A 19,599-nucleotide genomic window follows, 5' to 3' on the forward strand; every position below is an offset into this window, starting at 1 on the left:
CCTACGTCACATACGTCACACACACACCTGAAACTTCTCAGAACACTCAGGTGGAGTTTCCTACGTCACATACGTCACACACACACCTGAAACTTCTCAGAACACTCAGGTGGAGTTTCTACGTCACATACGTCACACACACACCTGAAACTCCTCAGAACACACTCAGGTGGAGTTTCCTACGTCACATACGTCACAAAAACACCTGAAACTTCTCAGAACACACTCAGGTGGAGTTTCCTACGTCACATACGTCACAAAAACACCTGAAACTTCTCAGAACACACTCAGGTGGAGTTTCCTACGTCACACACGTCACAAAAACACCTGAAACTTCTCAGAACACTCAGGTGGAGTTTCCTACGTCACATACGTAACAAACACCTGAAACTTCTCAGAACACTCAGGTGGAGTTTCCTACGTCACATACGTCACAAACACCTGAAACTTCTCAGAACACACTCAGGTGGAGTTTCTACGTCACATACGTCACACAAACACCTGAAACTTCATCCAGAACACTCAGGTGGAGTTTCTACGTCACATACGTCACAAAAACACCTGAAACTTCTCAGAACACTCAGGTGGAGTTTCCTACGTCACATACGTCACAAAAACACCTGAAACTTCTCAGAACACACTCAGGTGGAGTTTCCTACGTCACATACGTCACAAAAACACCTGAAACTTCTCAGAACACACTCAGGTGGAGTTTCTACGTCACATACGTCACACAAACACCTGAAACTTCATCCAGAACACTCAGGTGGAGTTTCTACGTCACATACGTCACAAAAACACCTGAAACTTCTCAGAACACTCAGGTGGAGTTTCCTACGTCACATACGTCACAAAAACACCTGAAACTTCTCAGAACACACTCAGGTGGAGTTTCCTACGTCACATACGTCACACACACACCTGAAACTTCTCAGAACACTCAGGTGGAGTTTCCTACGTCACATACGTCACAAAAACACCTGAAACTTCTCAGAACACTCAGGTGGAGTTTCCTACGTCACATACGTCACAAAAACACCTGAAACTTCTCAGAACACTCAGGTGGAGTTTCCTACGTCACATACGTCACACACACACCTGAAACTTCTCAGAACACTCAGGTGGAGTTTCCTACGTCACATACGTCACACACACACCTGAAACTTCTCAGAACACTCAGGTGGAGTTTCCTACGTCACATACGTCACAAAAACACCTGAAACTTCTCAGAACACTCAGGTGGAGTTTCTACGTCACATACGTCACAAAAACACCTGAAACTTCTCAGAACACTCAGGTGGAGTTTCCTACGTCACATACGTCACAAACACACCTGAAACTTCTCAGAACACTCAGGTGGAGTTTCCTACGTCACATACGTCACACACACACCTGAAACTTCTCAGAACACTCAGGTGGAGTTTCCTACGTCACATACGTCACAAACACCCTGAAACTTCTCAGAACACTCAGGTGGAGTTTCCTACGTCACATACGTCACAAAAACACCTGAAACTTCTCAGAACACTCAGGTGGAGTTTCCTACGTCACATACGTCACAAAAACACCTGAAACTTCTCAGAACACTCAGGTGGAGTTTCCTACGTCACACACAAACACCATCAAACTCCAGATCTGAGAAGATTCACAAACATAAATCCTAATGACTTAATTAAGTGTAAAGACGTAAGCCTGCACTCTGAGAGCGGAGAGCTCTGCCAGGAACATAAGGCACTATCAGGTAGAGATGCAGCGATCAGGATTTTGAGGGCCGATCACGTAAAGACGTAAACACCTTCCTCTGACTGAAGCTGAGTCACAGCCTGTCCTAACGACGCTCTCTGTCCTGAAACTCTGAAACCGTTATGGCCCCCACGTTCTTTTGATTGACAGCTGAAACTCGCTTTTTAAGGCTGATTTATGGTTCCGCGTACCCTACGCCGTAGGGTACGCGGAACCATAAATCAGCCTTTATTCACCGCACTACCCGCCCGCGCGCTCCTGAAAGAAACTCCTAAAATAACTCTTAAAAGAGTAAAGAGACAAGTAAAAGATGGTGAGTACTTGTAATCTTCCTACGTTTGTACTTTGTAAACAGAAAACAAGCTTGATATTGTGATATTTAAATGTTCTTCTATTTTCTTCCTGTCGCTCGCTGTAGGAAACGGTCATGATGAGGAACGGCTGGTCCAGTTAGTTGAAATGAGAAGTTATCTCTATGATTCCTCCTCATTTCACTACAAAAACCTCAATTAAGTGGCAAAAATAAATATTATCATATTATTTTCTTATTATTATATATTATCTTATTATTATACAAATGTTCAGCTCAAAACACTGCGTCGCGCTGCGCAGCGCAGCGCTGTGTCGCTCGCGGCCAGTTTGGACAGTCCAATAGAAAATAAAGCAATGGAATTGTTTTTGTCGCTGACGCTCGTGTCGCAGCAGTTAGGACTCGGTGTTAACCCGACCGTTGGACGCCGACTTCCTCCCCAGATTACGGAGCTGAAGCTCGTCCCTGACTGGACGTGTTCAAACCAGAACCTGCATTACAAATGTTACCGTTTGGTAAACTTGTGCAATTGCAATATCTTTGAATATGAATTTGACAGGTTGTATCTCACCCCCAAATAGTCCAAAAGCTTTGATATTTACACTGATTGTACAACATCATGTGACCTTTAAAACAACGCCAGGCCCATGTTTCTACAACCCTCCTGGGACCACTTCATCTCAGGACTGGGTTTGTTCTGTTAAGTACATTGAGAAAACCCTACTGTACCATTTTGGTGTCAAAATCCACATGGAAAAGACCATAAAAAGGTTTAATCGGCCTGGGGTCACGGAACGTTCATTATGACAACGGCAACAACTTAACATTGAGCTTTGCGAGGGTCTTAACTCCAGAAAAGAAAATTTTCAGACTTCATATTTCAGATTTATCCCCCCTGTAGTCTCACCTTTCAGGGTACCGAGTTTCAGAACAATCGGAGGTCCAGTTTTTGGGCCTCGGAGGCTCAAAATCATGTTTTGAGGTTTTCGGAGCTCGACGAAAGTTTGGGAAAAAAACCAAAGTGTCCCCCAATTTTGACAATGGCAATACCTTGAATTGATGCCGTCAAAATGTATCGACCATTGCTGCTGTCCAACACAAACACCTTTGTGTTGCAATCGGACAAGTGTCCACTTGCGATTCCTTTGTATATGATTTTGACAGGAAGTATCTCACCCCCAAATAGTCCAAATGCTTTGATATTTACACCGATTGTGGGACGAGAAAATGAAACAAAAAAGAAGAAAGAGAAAAGAAAAAGAGTAAAAGAAAAAAAAACGGACCAGGGGCCTCATTTATAAAGCTTGCGTGCGTGTGTGATCTGCCGGGGTATTTTCATCTGTCAATCCTCCCACCGGCCCGGCGTGTCCGCGGTGCAGGACACGCCGGGCCGGTGTCGTGCCAAAAAGTGATTTCCTGCCAGAATCTGATTTCTCCCTGAAAATGGGTCTTTTCACCTGCCAAAAATGGACTGAAGGCCAAATACAGTTAATGAAAAGTTGTTTCTACCTAAATATGATTTGATCTCATTCTTGAGCTTCATAATCTGAAAATCTGACGTTTCAGCGCTGTCGCTCGACGGGCTGCTCTGCGCGCTCTCGCGGCCACAAATCACATTCTGGCAGGCAATCACTCGCTTTATTTTTGTTAGTGATGCCACTACTGTGACCACCAAATAATGTGATTTTCTGGTCCTCCACCTCATCCACAACATCTCCATCTCAGTCTCCGTGAAATTTAGTGTCCCGGTGGCTCGACACGTCTCATTCATCCTGACGCAGCAGGAACAGACTGCAGGAGCCGCTGCACATGCTCAGCTGCTCATTCATATGCAAATACAGTCATGAACTACTTTGCATTGCCCATTTAAGGTAAAAAAGTGGGAGTGTAGAGGGCGGGATATGAGGCAAATTCACCTTCAACCTTCCAGCTGGACTGTGATTTATAAAGAGAACATTGCGTGCACGCGGTTTTATAAATCAGGATTTTTTTTGCGCCTGCCATTTTCGGCTTTTGGGCGCACGTGCACTTTTAGTTTGAATCCTACACACTCTTTTATAAATGAGGCCCCAGAACCGGAACCCCCTCTGATAGGAAATCCTCAGTGGGGATCAATGAACTAAGTTATTGATCTGATCGGTGATGCTGCAACCCGGCGGCGCTGCAAGAAGCCCGGAGCAGTAGAACCTGATAAAAGCTGATATTTACGGCCCGTTCTGTTGGACCGGAGTCCGGCTCCGCAGCAGAAGTTCGGCGGCAGTTTGATCAGAAATCAGCTCCTGAGTCTGAACCTGGAACAGTGAAACGCAGGTGCTGCTGGTTTGGTCCAGCGGTTTGGTCCAGCGGTTTGGTCCAGCGGTTTGATTCCCCCTCTTGTTTCCAGCCCTCCAACGACTGGAACATGATGCAGCCGTCGGAGCTGGAGCAGAATGGAGCCATCACGGCCACACTGACGCTGACGGACACCAGCACTAAAACCAACGATAGCCGTAAGTAACTAGTTTAACTAGTGGTTAGTAAACCTCTAGTTAGTGTTAGTAACCTCTAGTTAGTGTAACTAGTTAGGGTCAGTAGTGGTAGCTGCAGACCGGACTAGAGCAGCTTCAGCCTCATCACGCCCCCTTTCCAAGATGGCAGCATGTGTAGTGTCTCTGTCAAGTCTCTGTTAAGTGTTTGTCTGTTGATAATAGTTTTTATTGGATTTTAGTAGTTTTTTAACATTTTCCACCTAAGGCTTTTGTACTGCTGATTTTTCAACTCGTGAAGGTCTGTGGATTGCTCATTTTCATCTGATATACAAAGCATACTTTGGCATGTGCTGCCCTGCAGCCTGAGGCCTGCTTCATCCACCCTGCTCTGCAGCCTGAGGCCTGCTTCATCCACCCTGCTCTGCAGCCTGAGGCCTGCTTCATCCACCCTGCTCTGCAGCCTGAGGCCTGCTTCATCCACCCTGCTCTGCAGCCTGAGGCCTGCTCCATCCACCCTGCTCTGCAGCCTGGCCTGCTTCATCCACCCTGCTCTGCAGCCTGGCCTGCTTCATCCACCCTGCTCTGCAGCCTGGCCTGCTTCATCCACCCTGCTCTGCAGCCTGGCCTGCTCCATCTACCCTGCACTGCAGCCTGAGGCCTGCTTCATCCACCCTGCTCTGCAGCCTGAGGCCTGCTTCATCCACCCTGATCTGCAGCCTGGCCTGCTCCATCCACCCTGCTCTGCAGCCTGAGGCCTGCTTCATCCACCCTGCTCTGCAGCCTGAGGCCTGCTCCATCCACCCTGCTCTGCAGCCTGAGGCCTGCTTCATCCACCCTGCTCTGCAGCCTGAGGCCTGCTTCATCCACCCTGCTCTGCAGCCTGAGGCCTGCTTCATCCACCCTGCTCTGCAGCCTGAGGCCTGCTTCATCCACCCTGCTCTGCAGCCTGAGGCCTGCTCCATCCACCCTGCTCTGCAGCCTGAGGCCTATTTCATCCACCCTGCTCTGCAGCCTGAGGCCTATTTCATCCACCCTGCTCTGCAGCCTGAGGCCTATTCCATCCATCCTGCACTCCCTGCCAACTCTGCAACATCTAACCTTCTCCAGCCCTCCAGCAGCTACCAGACCTTCGGATTGGTTTCTGCTGCACTGTTCTGGATCTCCTCCTGCTTTGTGTAAAACAGTAGAACTATCAGTTTATTAATTTTTGTAGCTTATTTCTGGGTTCGAAACACATAATGGCGCTACTCCTGACTGTTCTTTACTTGGTATTTCTGAGTGACTCTAGGGGAAGCCCATATGGAGCTGAAAATTCATATATTGTATGCTCAAAACTGATTGCACCTTGTCGGGGAATGTGTACTACTAGCTGGACGTCAGATGTCAGCAAACCCTTACCCCAGCCTTTGTTCTTCCCCTCTGACACAAAGGTTTGGGTTAATCTCATCAGTGTCATGGCTCTTCAAGACAACTTTACTGTCTCTTTAAGTTGTCTTCGTGATTTTATATTAGAAGTGAATAGGCCTGTTAAGAAGGATGTATCCATTATACCATTTAAGCAAACTCAGAGGTGTCTGATAGTTTTATTGTTATTGATCTCAGGGAATGTGCAACCTAACCCAGGTCCAGACACACATTTTGACACTCCTGCTGATTTTAAATCAAGGACAGGTCTTGGTTTCATTCACTTGAATTTACGGAGTATGATTGCTAAAATGGATATGCTTCGGATTTGGGCACTCTCAACTGATGCTGATGTTATTGTTATTTCAGAGACTTGGCTGAGCAAGTCTGTTCTGGACAAGGATGTTCGTATTGATGGCTATAATATATATAGGACTGACCGACCCAAAAGGGGCGGTGGTGTTGCAATTTATACCAGAAGTAAATTTCATGTCAATGTGCTTCACTCTGTGTCCCAGAGTAAACAATTTGAATTTTTGGCTCTGGATCTCGAGGTCTCCAAAACCCTTCATATTACTGTCATTGGTTGTTATAGGACACCGTCAGCTGTCAGTGGTACTCTATCTTCCTTAATGCAGCTTATATCTGAATATAATTCTACTGAAACAGTAATTATTGGTGACCTAAACTGGAACTGGCTTCAACCAGTATCTGATGATTTTAAAGCTTATTGTGACTCACTAAATCTTTTCCAAATTGTTGATAGTCCCACCAGACCTAATCTTAAGTGTCCGGAAAAATCATCTCTCATTGATCTGATTTTAACTAATGCTCCTTGCAAATACACAGCTGCCTCGGTATTCGCAAATGACATTAGTGACCACTGTGTTGTTGCTACAGTAAGAAATACTAAAATTCCTAAAACCAAGCCATGCATTGTCTTAAAGCGTGACATAAAACATTTTGTGGAGCAAGGGTTTTTTCATGATCTGGTTCTCTATGATTGGGAGAGAATTAATCTCATTGCTGATGTCGAAGTTGCCTGGAATTTCTTTTATGATGGTTTTATCAAAATTGTTGACAAGCATGCTCCCCTCAGAAAGTATAGGGTAAAAGGCCGAAATAATGCATGGTTTTCCACTGATCTATCGAATTTGTTGCATGAGCGGAATGTGGCATGGTCTAAAGCCAGGAAAACGACTCTTGAGTCAGACTGGCTGCTTTTTAGGCGACTGCGCAATTTATGCACTGTTGCAATTAGAAAAGCTAAGGCTGAACATTTTCTCTCTGATATTTCGAAAAATCTAAATAACCCTTTAAAATTCTGGAAAACTATAAAATCCTTAGCTGGAACCATCACTGAATTAGAGCTCCCTCCGTGTATTGTCAAGGGCTCTCATAAAATCTCTGACAAGGCAAAAATGCTGAATTGTTTTAATGAGCATTTCATTTCCTCTGGTTCCTTGTTCGACACTGTTAGTGCTGGGTCTATGCCAGCTCCTAGTCGCTCTACTACTATTAGTCCAGATGTCCATGTTACAGACGGTCAAATCTTTAGCTTTAAGCCTGTCACAGTCTCTGAGGTACAAAAGGCCTTGAAATCCTTAGATATTAGAAAATCTGGGGGTCCTGATAATCTTGAACCTTACTTTTTAAAGTTAGCAGCTGATTTTATTGCAGAACCTATAGCATATCTTTTTAATCTTTCCTTGTTCACAAACAAAATCCCGACTATATGGAAATCTGCTTTTGTTCTCCCTCTGTTAAAAGGTGGTGACTCTAGTATTTTAAACAACTACAGGCCCATCTCTAAATTGTCTGCCCTGATGAAAGTTCTGGAATCCCTTGTGAGTCAACAACTAAAAGAATTTTTATCAACAAACAATCGTTTGTCAAATTTCCAATCGGGTTTTAGGAAGAAACACAGCACAACGACAGCAGCCTTAAAGGTAGTTAATGATTTCATTGAAACCTTAGACAACAATCAACACTGTGCAGCCCTCTTTCTTGATCTGTCTAAGGCTTTCGACACAGTTGATCATGCTATTCTTATTCAAAGACTTGTGAATATTGGACTCTCTGAACAGACTGTCTTGTGGTTTGGAGATTATTTATCAGGTAGATCACAGTGTGTGCAGGCTAAAGGTGTCACCTCCAGCCCCCTTAATATTACAAATGGTGTGCCCCAGGGGTCGGTCCTTGGGCCTTTACTTTTTATTATCTATATCAACTGTCTTGATCAAAATGCTGCTGAGGCAAATTTTCATTTTTATGCCGATGACACAGTGATTTATTGTTCTGCGCCTACTTTAAATCAGGCACTCTGTCAGCTACAGCTTGCTTTTAATACTGTGCAATGTACCCTGTTTGAGTTGAAGCTTCTTTTAAATGCTGACAAAACAAAACTCATGACGTTTTCTAATGCAAAATCCAAGCCAGTGAATCTCCCATCCATCACTACTTTTCAGGGTTCTGAGATTGAATCTGTATCGCAATTTAAGTATCTTGGATTCATAATTGATGACTCGCTCTCATTTAAGCCTCATATTCAGCATCTTGTAAGAAAGTTGAAACTAAAATTGGGTTTTTATTTTAGAAATAAGGCTTGCTTTTCCTTCGAAGCCAAAAAGAGACTTGTTGCCACCACTTTTATGTCTGTGCTTGACTACGGCGATGTCCTATACATGCATGCATCTGCTCTATGTCTTCACTCATTGGATACTGTCTATCATGGAGCATTGAGATTTATAACAAATTTTAGATCTCGTACTCACCACTGCTCTTTGTACACTCGGGTCGGATGGTCTGCTCTGTCCACCCGTAGACTCTATCATTGGCATGTCTTTGTTTATAAGGCCATTCTTGGCCAACTTCCACTCTACTTAGGAAATTATGTTTTTCAAAAAAGCACTGGGAGTCATAACCTTCGCTCCCAGGACTTATTTGTATTGTCTGTACCTAGGGTCCGCACTAAACTAGGTAGTAGGGCCTTCAGCTATGCTGCTCCTTATGCATGGAATGAGTTGCAGAAAATTTTAAAATTACGAGATCTGGTCTCACTTGATGCTTTTAAAGTTCTCCTGAAAGACTTGGAAGCAAGTACATTTAGCTGTAGGTGCTTTGATTGTTGTTGATTTTGACTATTTTTGCGATCTGTTTACTGTTTTGTTAAAACTGTTTTAATTGTTCTTATGTTATTTGTTTTTGTAACCATGTTGCTGCCTGTCTTGGCCAGGACTCTCTTGTAAAAGAGATTATTAATCTCAACGAGACTCTCTCCTGGTTAAATAAAGGTTAAATAAAAAAAAAAAAAAAAAAATCCTGGATACGCTGCTAGATTATTAATACCGTATTTTTGCGACCATTCGGCGCACCGTGTAGAAAGGCGCACCCGGAGGGGAGGGGGGGGGGGGGGGGGGGGAGGTGGCGCAGGCAGGTGGAAGCAGCAGCGGGATGACCAGAGGGGATGGGGGGGGGGGCGGGAACACAGGCCAGAACGCAGCTCCGAGGCTCCGGCCTGCAAACATGCACAAAAGAGAAAAAAGGGGGGCCGGCACAAGAAACTACAGGAACGATGGACAAAAATGATAGCTATGAGATATTTATAATAAATAAAAATGGAAATGGAGAAGAGAGGAAGGGAAGAGGAGAGGAGAAGAAGGGTGAGAGGTACCGCCCAGCGGATCATGTCGGTCCCCCCTGCAGCATAGGCCTATAGCAGCATATCTACCACCAAGCTATATTTGAGACTAACTATTATAGTCTTGTTCTATAGCTGCAACTATGACTACTGACTCTAACACACTAGAGTTTACACTACCTAGAGATTTACCAACACCAGCTAGAGGTTTACTAAACACTAACTATAGGCTTTACTAAACAGAAAGGTTTTAAGTTTAGTTTTAAAGGTGGAGGTGGTGTCAGCCTCCTTAACCCAGATTGGAAGTTGGTTCCATAGTAATGGTGCCTGATAGCAGAACGCCCGCCCTCCAAATCTACATTTAGATACTCTAGGAACTACGAGTAAACCTGCACTCTGAGAGCGGAGAGCTCTGCCAGGAACATAAGGCTCTATCAGGTCTTGTCAGACCAGAGGGGGGGGGGGGCATTGCGTCATTGGGCGCGCGGTACATTTAGAAAAAAAAAAGACATTTATATGCACCTAATGGTCGCAAAAATACGGTACATGATGGTGTTCATGTTCTGGTCTTATTGTAATAGACAGGTAAAGGGGAGTTGTTGTAAAGACTGACAGCCGTTTGTTCTGGTTCTAGGGCCGGAGGACGGACCGAGCATCGACGGCCTGAGCACGTCCCCCAAAGCCATCGGTGAGTCAGTCCAGCCCTGATCCTGATTCAGACTCACTCTTCCCAGAAAGTATCTGTTTATTTTTGTCGCGTCACGCGCTCGCCAACAACTTCTCACGACCAAACCGTCACCACACCGACTGAAACTCCGACTGTAGCTTCGTATGTTGAGGGTTGACGTCCCGGTTCCCTCTGGTGCTAAACCGCCTCCTTCTGTGTTTGGACCTCGGTGACGGTTCTCAGACGACTCCATGAGGCTGTCGGCGCCGAGCGGACGCCTGCCTGAAGGTGATGGTGTGATGCTAGCGCTAGCAGAGCTGCCTGCTAGCACTAGCGGAGCTGCCTGCTAGCGCTGCTAGCTGCATGGCGTTTCCTGCTCGGCTTGGCCGGAAATATCTCTGTGCCGTGAAGCTGTTTCTGTTCCCTGCTCCGGGTAGGACAGGTGAACAGGTGAGCAGGTGAACAGGTGAACAGGTGAGCAGGTGAACAGGTGAACAGGTGAACAGGTGAACAGGTGAACAGGTGAACAGGTGAGCAGGTGAGCAGGTGAGCAGGTGAACAGGTGAACAGGTGAGCAGGTGAACAGGTAAACAGGTAAACAGGTGCGGCCTCACATTCCTGCAGGTGGTTGGAGGAGTTTTGGAGACAAAGAGCAGAAACTTCTCTGACACGTCTGGTTCTAATTTTAGCTCCGTCTGTCAGCGAAGCCTGGAGGGGAATAGTTTAGAAACACTGTTGTTCCCGGCCTGAGGCCCGGAGGCCTGAGGCCCGGAGGCCGCGGTGCCGACCCGGATCAGGCCCAGAGGCCGCGCTGCATGTCACGCTTCCGGCTGGTGTTGTTGTTCTAAACTAATCCCTACAGTCCAACCGTCGTCATGGAAACTCACGCTGCTGTCTGTGTTGCAGATGTGAAGCCGTCCATCATCGGGAAGAAGAAGCCCATGGCTGCCAAGAAGGGGGTGAGTCCTGTAGGGGTGTGCAAACGAGGAACCTCACGATTCGATTCGATTTCCATTATTGGTGCCACGATTCTTGGATTATTGTGATTTTTAATGCTTTTTTCCATACAAGATTGATTTTGTCTTCATCTGTGGCTACATTTGTAAATAAATAGCCAATCAATGAACTCAGTTCCTCTAACAACACTCATTAAGTAAATAACAAGGTTTTTGGAACATGTATTTTTCAAAGACACAAAATAATGTATTTTATGACTATGTAAACATTTGCTCTTTGACTTCCTTAACTTTGACCAGGGAAAGCTGCACTTGCATGAGAGCGCCCTCTATTGGTGGAAAACACTGAAAACGGTCACGCCCTGGATTTAATGAGTTCATTAATTCAAGTAAACTAGATATGAACTTAGTGTAAACATATCTGCCATATTTCAAGTAACAATAAGAAATGTGCATTCTTGAAAATGAAATGATTCAGCAGCTTATTCAGTCTGGAATCTGGATCTTTTAAATCCTTTAAATTAATCGATTCCAAATCATCACGTGACGCATCGCGATGCATCGACACATCACAACACATGCAACCCTGAAGTGCAATCCCTGACCCAGAACCGGGTTCAGGGCACTTCTGGGCTTTTCCACTAGCACCTACTAGCATCTACTAGTAGATGCTAGTAGGTGCTAGTGGAAAAGCGCCATAGCAGTTTCTTCTCTCTGATACGAGTTCTGGTCCAGCACCAGTGTGTTTAGCTCCCTAACTTCCAGACTAAACATGTTTTAACCTGAGATAACGTTGATGTGACCCGGAGCTGACGTGTCATATGACCCCCCCCCCCCTCCCCGTGTCACATAACCCCCCCCCTCCCTCCCCGTGTCACATGACCCCCCCTGCAGCTCGGGGCCAAGAAGGGCCTGGGCGCCCAGAAGGTGAGCAGCAAGAGCTTCTCGGAGGTGGAGAAGCAGGCGCAGGTGGCGGAGAAGCTGCGGGAGGAGCAGGTGACCGAGGCCAAGAAGCAGGCCGAGGAGTCCATGTGAGTCCACGTTGCTCCGCCGGGCACCTCGGTCCGGTTAGCCGCCGCCGCAGGTCGCTGACAGCGCTAATGTTCTGGTGTGGTTGCAGAGTGGCGTCCATGCGGCTGGCCTACAAGGAGCTGGAGATCGACCGCAAGATGGAGGACAGGAAGCTGCAGAACATGGAGGGGAAGAAGAGGGAGCAGGCGGAGCGGCTGGGCATGGGCTTCGGGAACCGCAGGTACTAGTACTGGGTAGTACTAGGTAGTACCGGGCTGGGCATGGGCTTCGGGAACCGCAGGTACTAGTACTAGGTAGTACCAGTAGTACCAGTACCAACCACCTTGTTCCCTGCAGCTCCGTCTCCCACTCCGTGATGTCGGTACTGGTCCTGGTACCAGTGCGTGCATGCATGTGTGCGTGCATGCATGTGTGCGTGCATGCATGTGTGCGTGCATGCATGTGTGCGTGCATGCATGTGTGCGTGCGTGCATGTGTGCGTGCGTGCATGTGTGCGTGCGTGCATGTGTGCGTGCGTGCGTGCGTGCGTGCGTGCGTGCGTGCGTGCGTGCGTGCGTGCGTGCGTGCGTGCGTGCGTGCGTGCGTGCGTGCGTGCGTGCGTGCGTGCGTGCGTGCGTGCGTGCGTGCGTGCGTGCGTGCGTGCGTGGGGGCGTGCGTGGGGGCGTGCGTGGGGGGCAGCAAGACTAGGTTGTCTAGATGTCAAGGTCGATCTCTGACATGATCTAGGAAGGGTTGCCATATTTTATGGAACTTCCGTTCGGAGAAACGAAGAGAGTATTTAATATTTTCCAGTCTCATAAAATGCAGGGCGTCTTTAATCCATTGAGAATGAGAGGGAGGGTAAGGGCGTTTCCACCGCATCAGAATGGCACGTCTTGCTAACAACGTGAGAAAGGCAACAAGCTCAGCAAAGTGGGATGGCAGTGAAAGGCCAGTGGGTAGGACACCCAACAGGGCGAGTAGTGGCGAGGGTCGGATGTTGGCAGATGTGATAGCTGACAGGGAGTTAAAAACGCAATCCCAGAACGGAGCAAGGGTGGGGCAAGACCAGAGCATGTGACTGAGATGAGCTGGACCTAGATGACATTTGTCACAGTTTGGGTCGATGTCAGGGTATATATGAGCCAGCTTAGTCTTAGACCAGTGAACTCTATGCACCAGTTTACACTGTAGAACTCCATGGCGAGCACAGATAGACGAGGAGTGAAGCCTACTCAGATCCTGCTCCCAGGTGGCAGGATCTATATCTTCACCAAGTTCTACGGACCAGGCATTGCGAAATGTGTCAGAGGCTCCAGTCCGACTGTTGAGAAGAGTACTGTACAATATTGAAATTGAGCCTTTGCGGCTGGGCTTAATATCCAATAGTGTATCAACAAGAGTAGAAGGAGGAAGAGCAGGGAAGCCAGGAAAACTAATGCGAACAAAATCTCGGACTTGCAAATACCTAAAGAAATGGGTGCGACTCAAATTGAGAGCCTCGGCCAGCTGGTCGAAGGAAGCAAATGTGCCACTGATGTAAAGCTGTTTTATTGAAACAATCCCTAGATCTCTCCAGATCAAAGAAGCTCTGTCAATCACAGATGGAGTGAACAGAGGGTTAGAATGGATTGGTGCCAAGACGGGTATTTCCTTAAGTCCAAAGTGTCGCTTGAACTGATTCCAGATTTTAAGGCTTTTAAGGCAGTTTTTCACCACCATCATAGTCAAGGGGCAACTTTATAAAAGCCTCCGTTAAGACTTTTGCTCACATGTCTGGGTAAAGTTTGACAACCTATTTTTTTTAGTTAGAACAAATCTATAGAAGGAATTTTAGGGCTGTTGTCATCTTGAATGTTTTAGCTGGTGACCACTAGAGGCGCTAGAATATTCAAGTTCTCCATTCAGGCATATGGTCAGTTTTATTCAACCTGTACAATTTATATGCATAATTGTCAAGATTAAAACATTGTATATCTAAGGAAATGGATAAAACAATAGTAAAAAAGCCTTTATGAATCATTTTGTAATATTTTAGCCAATATTGGATACTAAATATCACTTTTTTATAGATGTTTTTGACACAGGATTTCATAGAAAATGTGTTTCACTGCAAAAAAAAAAGAAAGAAAAAAAGATGGTAATTATGTGTGTGTTAAAAACGCCTATAAAAAAGTCATATTTTTTAACCAATATTGGACAAAATATAGCAATACAATTTAAAAAAAAAAAAAAAAAAAAAAAAAAAAAAAAAAAAAAATGTTTTTCAATTGATGTTTTATCCATTTCCCTAAATATAAAATCTTGAACATTGAAGATTTTGCATATAAACTATACATTTGGACCATTATTGTGACCATATGCATGAATTGAGTATTTGAATGTTACAGCGCCTCCAGTGGTCACCAGCAAAACAATCCAAGATGACAACACCCTATTATTCCTCCTAGGGGTTCCTTCTAACTAAAACATATAAGGTTGTCAAACTTTACCCAGAAGCGTGAGCAGAGTTACCAATCTTAGGGTTTGCCCCCTGACTACTACTGGACCGAGAAGTTGGTGACGATGACAGCGGGAGGCACAGCAGGGCCAGCAAAGAAGAGGAACTACATGAGGCTTCCTCAACCTGCAGCCATGATGGAGACTGGCTGTCGGGGTGGCACCAGTGCAACATTGCTCTTATGTTCGCAGCCCAATAGTAAAGCAAGAAATTGGGCAGAGCCAGGCCCCCAAACTGTTTAGGCTTTTGTAAAATGTATTTTCTGATTCAAGGGGTGCCTTTGTTCCAAATAAATTGTGAGATTAAGCTATCCAGAGACTGAAAGAAATGTTTAGGGAGAAAAATAGGTATGCACTGGAATAGGTATAAGAACTTGGGCAGCACAGTCATTTTAACACAATTTATACGACCAGCGAGAGACAGAGGCAGCACAGACAAACGATGGACATCCTGGGTCAGCCTAGCTAAGAGAGGGGAAAATTACTCTTAAATAATTCAGAAAAATTCTTCGTAACGCACACGCCCAAATATTTAAAGTGCTCCAGCGATGTTCTGAATAGTAAATTGGAAAGGGGATTGGCAATGGCTGCCGCATTAACCGGCATACGTTCGCTTTTATGCAGATTCAATTTGTAACCGGAGACATGCCCAAAATCTCTCAACACTGATAGTACGATGGGGATAGATTTATCAGGACTAGCAAGAAAGACCAAGAGATCATCCGCAAATAGGGACAGCTTATGTTCTATGCCCCCTCTTGAGATGCCAACCATCTGACTGGACCTGAGTGCTACCGCCAACGGTTCATTGGCAATTGCAAAAAGTAGTGGAGAGAGTGGGCAGCCCTGACGGGTACCACGACTGAGGGAGAAATAGTCAGAATGGTCATTGTTCGTGCGAACGCAGGCAAGGGGGGACATGTACAAAAGTTTGATCCAAGAAATAAATGTATCGCCAAAGCCAAAACGTTTCAGAGTGTAAAACAGGTATGGCCACTCCACCCGGTCAAACGCCTTTTCGGCATCCATAGAAATGACCAGCTCAGGGTCACCAGAGGTTGTGGATGAATACAGAATATCAAACATACGTCGGACATTGTGAAAGGATTGTCTGTTCTTTACGAACCCTGTTTGGTCTGGAGCGATGATAGTTGGCAGGACCCTCTCCAGGCGCCTGGCCTGCATTTTAAATGAAATGAAATGAAATGAAATGCAAGATGGCGCCGCCTATGGCCGCCACGGTTTTTCGCTCTCTGTTTTTCTTCTGCTTTTTGTTTATTTTCCCTGTTTTCTGCTGCCCCTCACGGGTCACCTTCAGCAGAGAAGAGCTATTTAATATTAGGAAGTCCTCTCCCGGCACATCTTGCCCAATTTTCTCCGATCCGGACAACTTTAAGGAGATTCTGATCGGAGCAGCAGCCGCTGTTTACCGGCTCTACAGGAGACGCAAGCGGGGGAAGCGCGCCGGAGCCCTCGTGCGTCTGAGAGAGAGAGGATTCCGAACCGCGCTCCCCTCCATTCACCTGGGAAACGTCCGATCCCTTACTAACAAAATAGATGAGCTTCTTATGCTCATCACAAGGAACCGGGATTTTAGCAGATCTGCCGCCTTTTGCTTCACGGAAACCTGGCTCAGTGATCTCGTCCCGGACAGCGCAGTACGGCTGCCGGGATTCCAGCTCATCCGAGCGGATCGCTGCAAGGAATCATCAGGGAAACGAAAAGGCGGCGGGGTCTGCCTCTATATAAACGAAGGTTGGTGCACAGATGCCACAGTGCTAAAAGTTTCTTGCAGTCCTCACTTAGAGACACTTTTTGTGAACTGTAAACCATTTTATTCACCGCGGGAGTTTTCATCCTTTGTTCTGGTCGGCGTTTACATTCCACCCGACGCGTGTGTGGCTGAAGCCACTCAGTGTCTCGCCGATCAGATAACAGACCTGGAGAAAAAACTCCCGAACTCATTTTTTATTGTTTTGGGGGACTTTAATAAAGCAAACCTCACTCACGAACTCCCGAAATTCAGACAACACGTCACGTGTCCCACCAGGGACACGCGGACTCTGGACCATTGTTACACCGTCATAAAGAACGCATACCGCTCTGTTCCCCGTGCAGCTCTTGGTCACTCTGACCATTGTCTGCTCCACCTCATCCCTACCTACAGGCAGAAATTAAAGACCTCGAAGCCTGTAGTTAATACTGTTAAAAAGTGGACTGAGGAGTCAAAGCTGGAGCTTCAGGACTGTTTTCAGATCACCGACTGGAGTGTATTTGAAGCTGCGGCCTCAGATCTCCATGAACTGACTGATACTGTTACATCGTATATCAGTTTCTGCGAGGACATGTGTGTGCAGACCAAGACGTTCTGCACATACAATAACAATAAATCCTGGTTCACTCCGACCCTCAGAAAACTACGCAGAGACAAGGAGAAGGCCTACAGGAGCGGCGACCGAGCCCTGTTCAGGCAGGCCAAAAACACACTGACAAGAGAAATCAGGAAGGCGAAGCGATCCTACGGCGAACGGCTGCAGAATCGCCTCTCTGCCAACCCTGACCCCTCGTCTGTGTGGAGAGGCCTGCAGAACATCACGGGGTTCAAAAGACCAGCTCCACGCCCTGCAGGCAACCGCAAACTCGCCAACCAGCTTAACAGCTTTTACTGCCGGTTCGACTCATCATCATCACCATCATCATCATCATCATCATCACCATCATCATCATCACCATCACCATCATCACCATCACCATCATCATCATCACCATCATCATCATCACCATCATCATCACCTTCATCATCTTCATCATCATCACCTTCATCATCACCTTCATCATCACCACCTCCCCCCCCCTCACCCTCCCCCCCTGCGGCTCCACCATCACCATCCCCCTCCTCCCCCCCTGCGGCTACACCTCCACCATCCCCCCCCTCCCCCCCCACTGCCCACCTTTTCACACCTCACCTCAGCCAACCTCCCCCACCTCTGTCTACCCCCCTCCCCCCACCCAAGACCCTGCCTGCACTGAAGATCTCTGTGGAAGACGTGTGTCGGCTGTTCAAAAGGCAGAAGATCAGGAAGGCTCCAGGCCCGGACGGCGTGTCTCCTTCCTGCCTGAGAGCCTGAGCCGAGCAGCTGGCTCCCACCTTCACACGGATCTTTAACCGGTCCCTGGAGCTGTGTGAGGTGCCCTCATGCTTCAAACGCTCCACCATCATCCCAGTCCCCAAGAAACCCACCATCACAGGTCTAAATGACTACAGACCCGTCGCCCTGACGTCTGTGGTCATGAAGACCTTTGAGCGACTGGTGTTGAGCCACCTGAAGGACACCACAGGCTCCCTGCTCGACCCCCTGCAGTTTGCCTACCGGGCAAACAGGTCGGTGGATGACGCAGTCAACATAGGACTGCATTACATCCTGCGTCATCTCGACACCTCAGGGACTTATGCAAGGATCCTGTTTGTGGACTTCAGCTCGGCGTTCAACACGATCGCACCCGCAATCCTCCACCAGAAGCTCACCCAGCTCACCGTGCTGCCCCCACCTGTCAGTGGATTACCAGCTTCCTGAGTGACAGGAGGCAGCAGGTGAGGCTGGGGGGCATCACATCCAGCACCCGCACCATCAGCACTGGCGCCCCCCAGGGGTGCGTCCTCTCACCACTGCTCTTCTCCCTCTACACTAACGACTGCACCTCAGGGGACTCTTCTGTGAAGCTCCTGAAGTACGCGGACGACACCACCGTCATCGGCCTGATCCGGGAAGGTGACGAGTCCGCGTACAGACGGGAGGTGGATCAGCTGGTCCACTGGTGCGGTCGGAACCACCTGGAACTGAACCCGCTCAAGACTGTGGAGTTGACAGTGGACTTCAGGAAAAACCCACTGCCACTCCCCCCCCTCACCATCCTCAACAGCACCGTCTCCTCCACAGACTCCTTCAAGTTCCTGGGGTCCACCATCTCCCGGGACCTGAAGTGGTCCACCCACATCAACTCCGTCAGGAAGAAGGCGCAGCAGAGGTTGTACTTCCTGCGGCAGCTCAGGAAGTTTAACCTGCCACAGCAGCTGCTGATCACCTTTTACTCTGCAATAATCCAGTCTGTTCTCTGCTCTTCCATCACTGTCTGGTTTGGATCAGCCACCAAACTAGACAGGCACAGACTGCAACGGACCATCAGGTCTGCAGAGAGGATAGTTGGGACTAACCTCCCATCTATCGACGACCTGTACCGGTCCAGGACCAGGAAACGGGCAGGTCGAATCTCTGCAGACCCCTCACACCCGGGACACAGTCTGTTCCAACTCCTCCCCTCTGGACGGCGCTACAGAGCACTGTGCGCCAAAACCTCCAGACACAAAGACAGTTTCTTCCCGCAAGCGGTTGCTCTGATGAACTCCCACAAATAATAAGTCTCAGAGTAACCAAACACGTGCAATAAAAATCATCCAGCACCCTCCTTAATAATCATGTCTGCCTCACTCTGCTGCACCTCTCACTTTTGTACTTCCTTTTGTATAATTTTTTGTATTTTTTGTATAATTTGTCTGTTAAATTGTATATAGGTTATACTTATACTTATTCTTATTTTTATTCAGAACTATCCTTCTTTTATCACTACCTCAAACTGCTGCACCTTAAAATGTTAAAATGTTAAAATGTTTATACTGTAGATAGTAATACCACATTTGTTTATTGTTTATTTGTTTATTGTTATTTTTTTTTACTACCAAAGAGCGAAATAACCGAATCAAATTCCTTGTTGGACAATGTTCGAACCTGGCCAATAAAGCTGATTCTGATTCTGATTCTGATTCTGATTCTGATTCTGATTCTGATTCTGATTTTAGCCAGTATTTTAACGTCTGCACACAGCAAAGAGATAGGGCGATAATT

The 19,599-nt window shown here is 46.9% G+C and overlaps 1 protein-coding gene across 2 annotated transcripts in view; it reads left to right on the plus strand.

Moving 5' to 3' along the window:
- The window catches only part of arfgap2 (ADP-ribosylation factor GTPase activating protein 2), a 41,294-nt gene that overhangs the window by 15,763 nt on the left and 5,932 nt on the right, over window positions 1–19,599 (plus strand). Inside the window, exons 6-11 of one of the 2 annotated variants that reach the window (XM_061707282.1) lie at window positions 4,437–4,542; window positions 10,200–10,253; window positions 10,476–10,520; window positions 11,139–11,191; window positions 12,083–12,219; window positions 12,309–12,440. In XM_061707282.1, coding sequence (XP_061563266.1) covers window positions 4,437–4,542; window positions 10,200–10,253; window positions 10,476–10,520; window positions 11,139–11,191; window positions 12,083–12,219; window positions 12,309–12,440 — 527 coding nt within the window. The remainder of the gene's footprint in view (window positions 1–4,436; window positions 4,543–10,199; window positions 10,254–10,475; window positions 10,521–11,138; window positions 11,192–12,082; window positions 12,220–12,308; window positions 12,441–19,599) is intronic. The other variant, XM_061707290.1, reaches the window with a different exon arrangement.

This window comes from Cololabis saira, chromosome 2 (assembly GCF_033807715.1).
Source record: "Cololabis saira isolate AMF1-May2022 chromosome 2, fColSai1.1, whole genome shotgun sequence".
Taxonomy (NCBI): domain Eukaryota; kingdom Metazoa; phylum Chordata; class Actinopteri; order Beloniformes; family Belonidae; genus Cololabis; species Cololabis saira.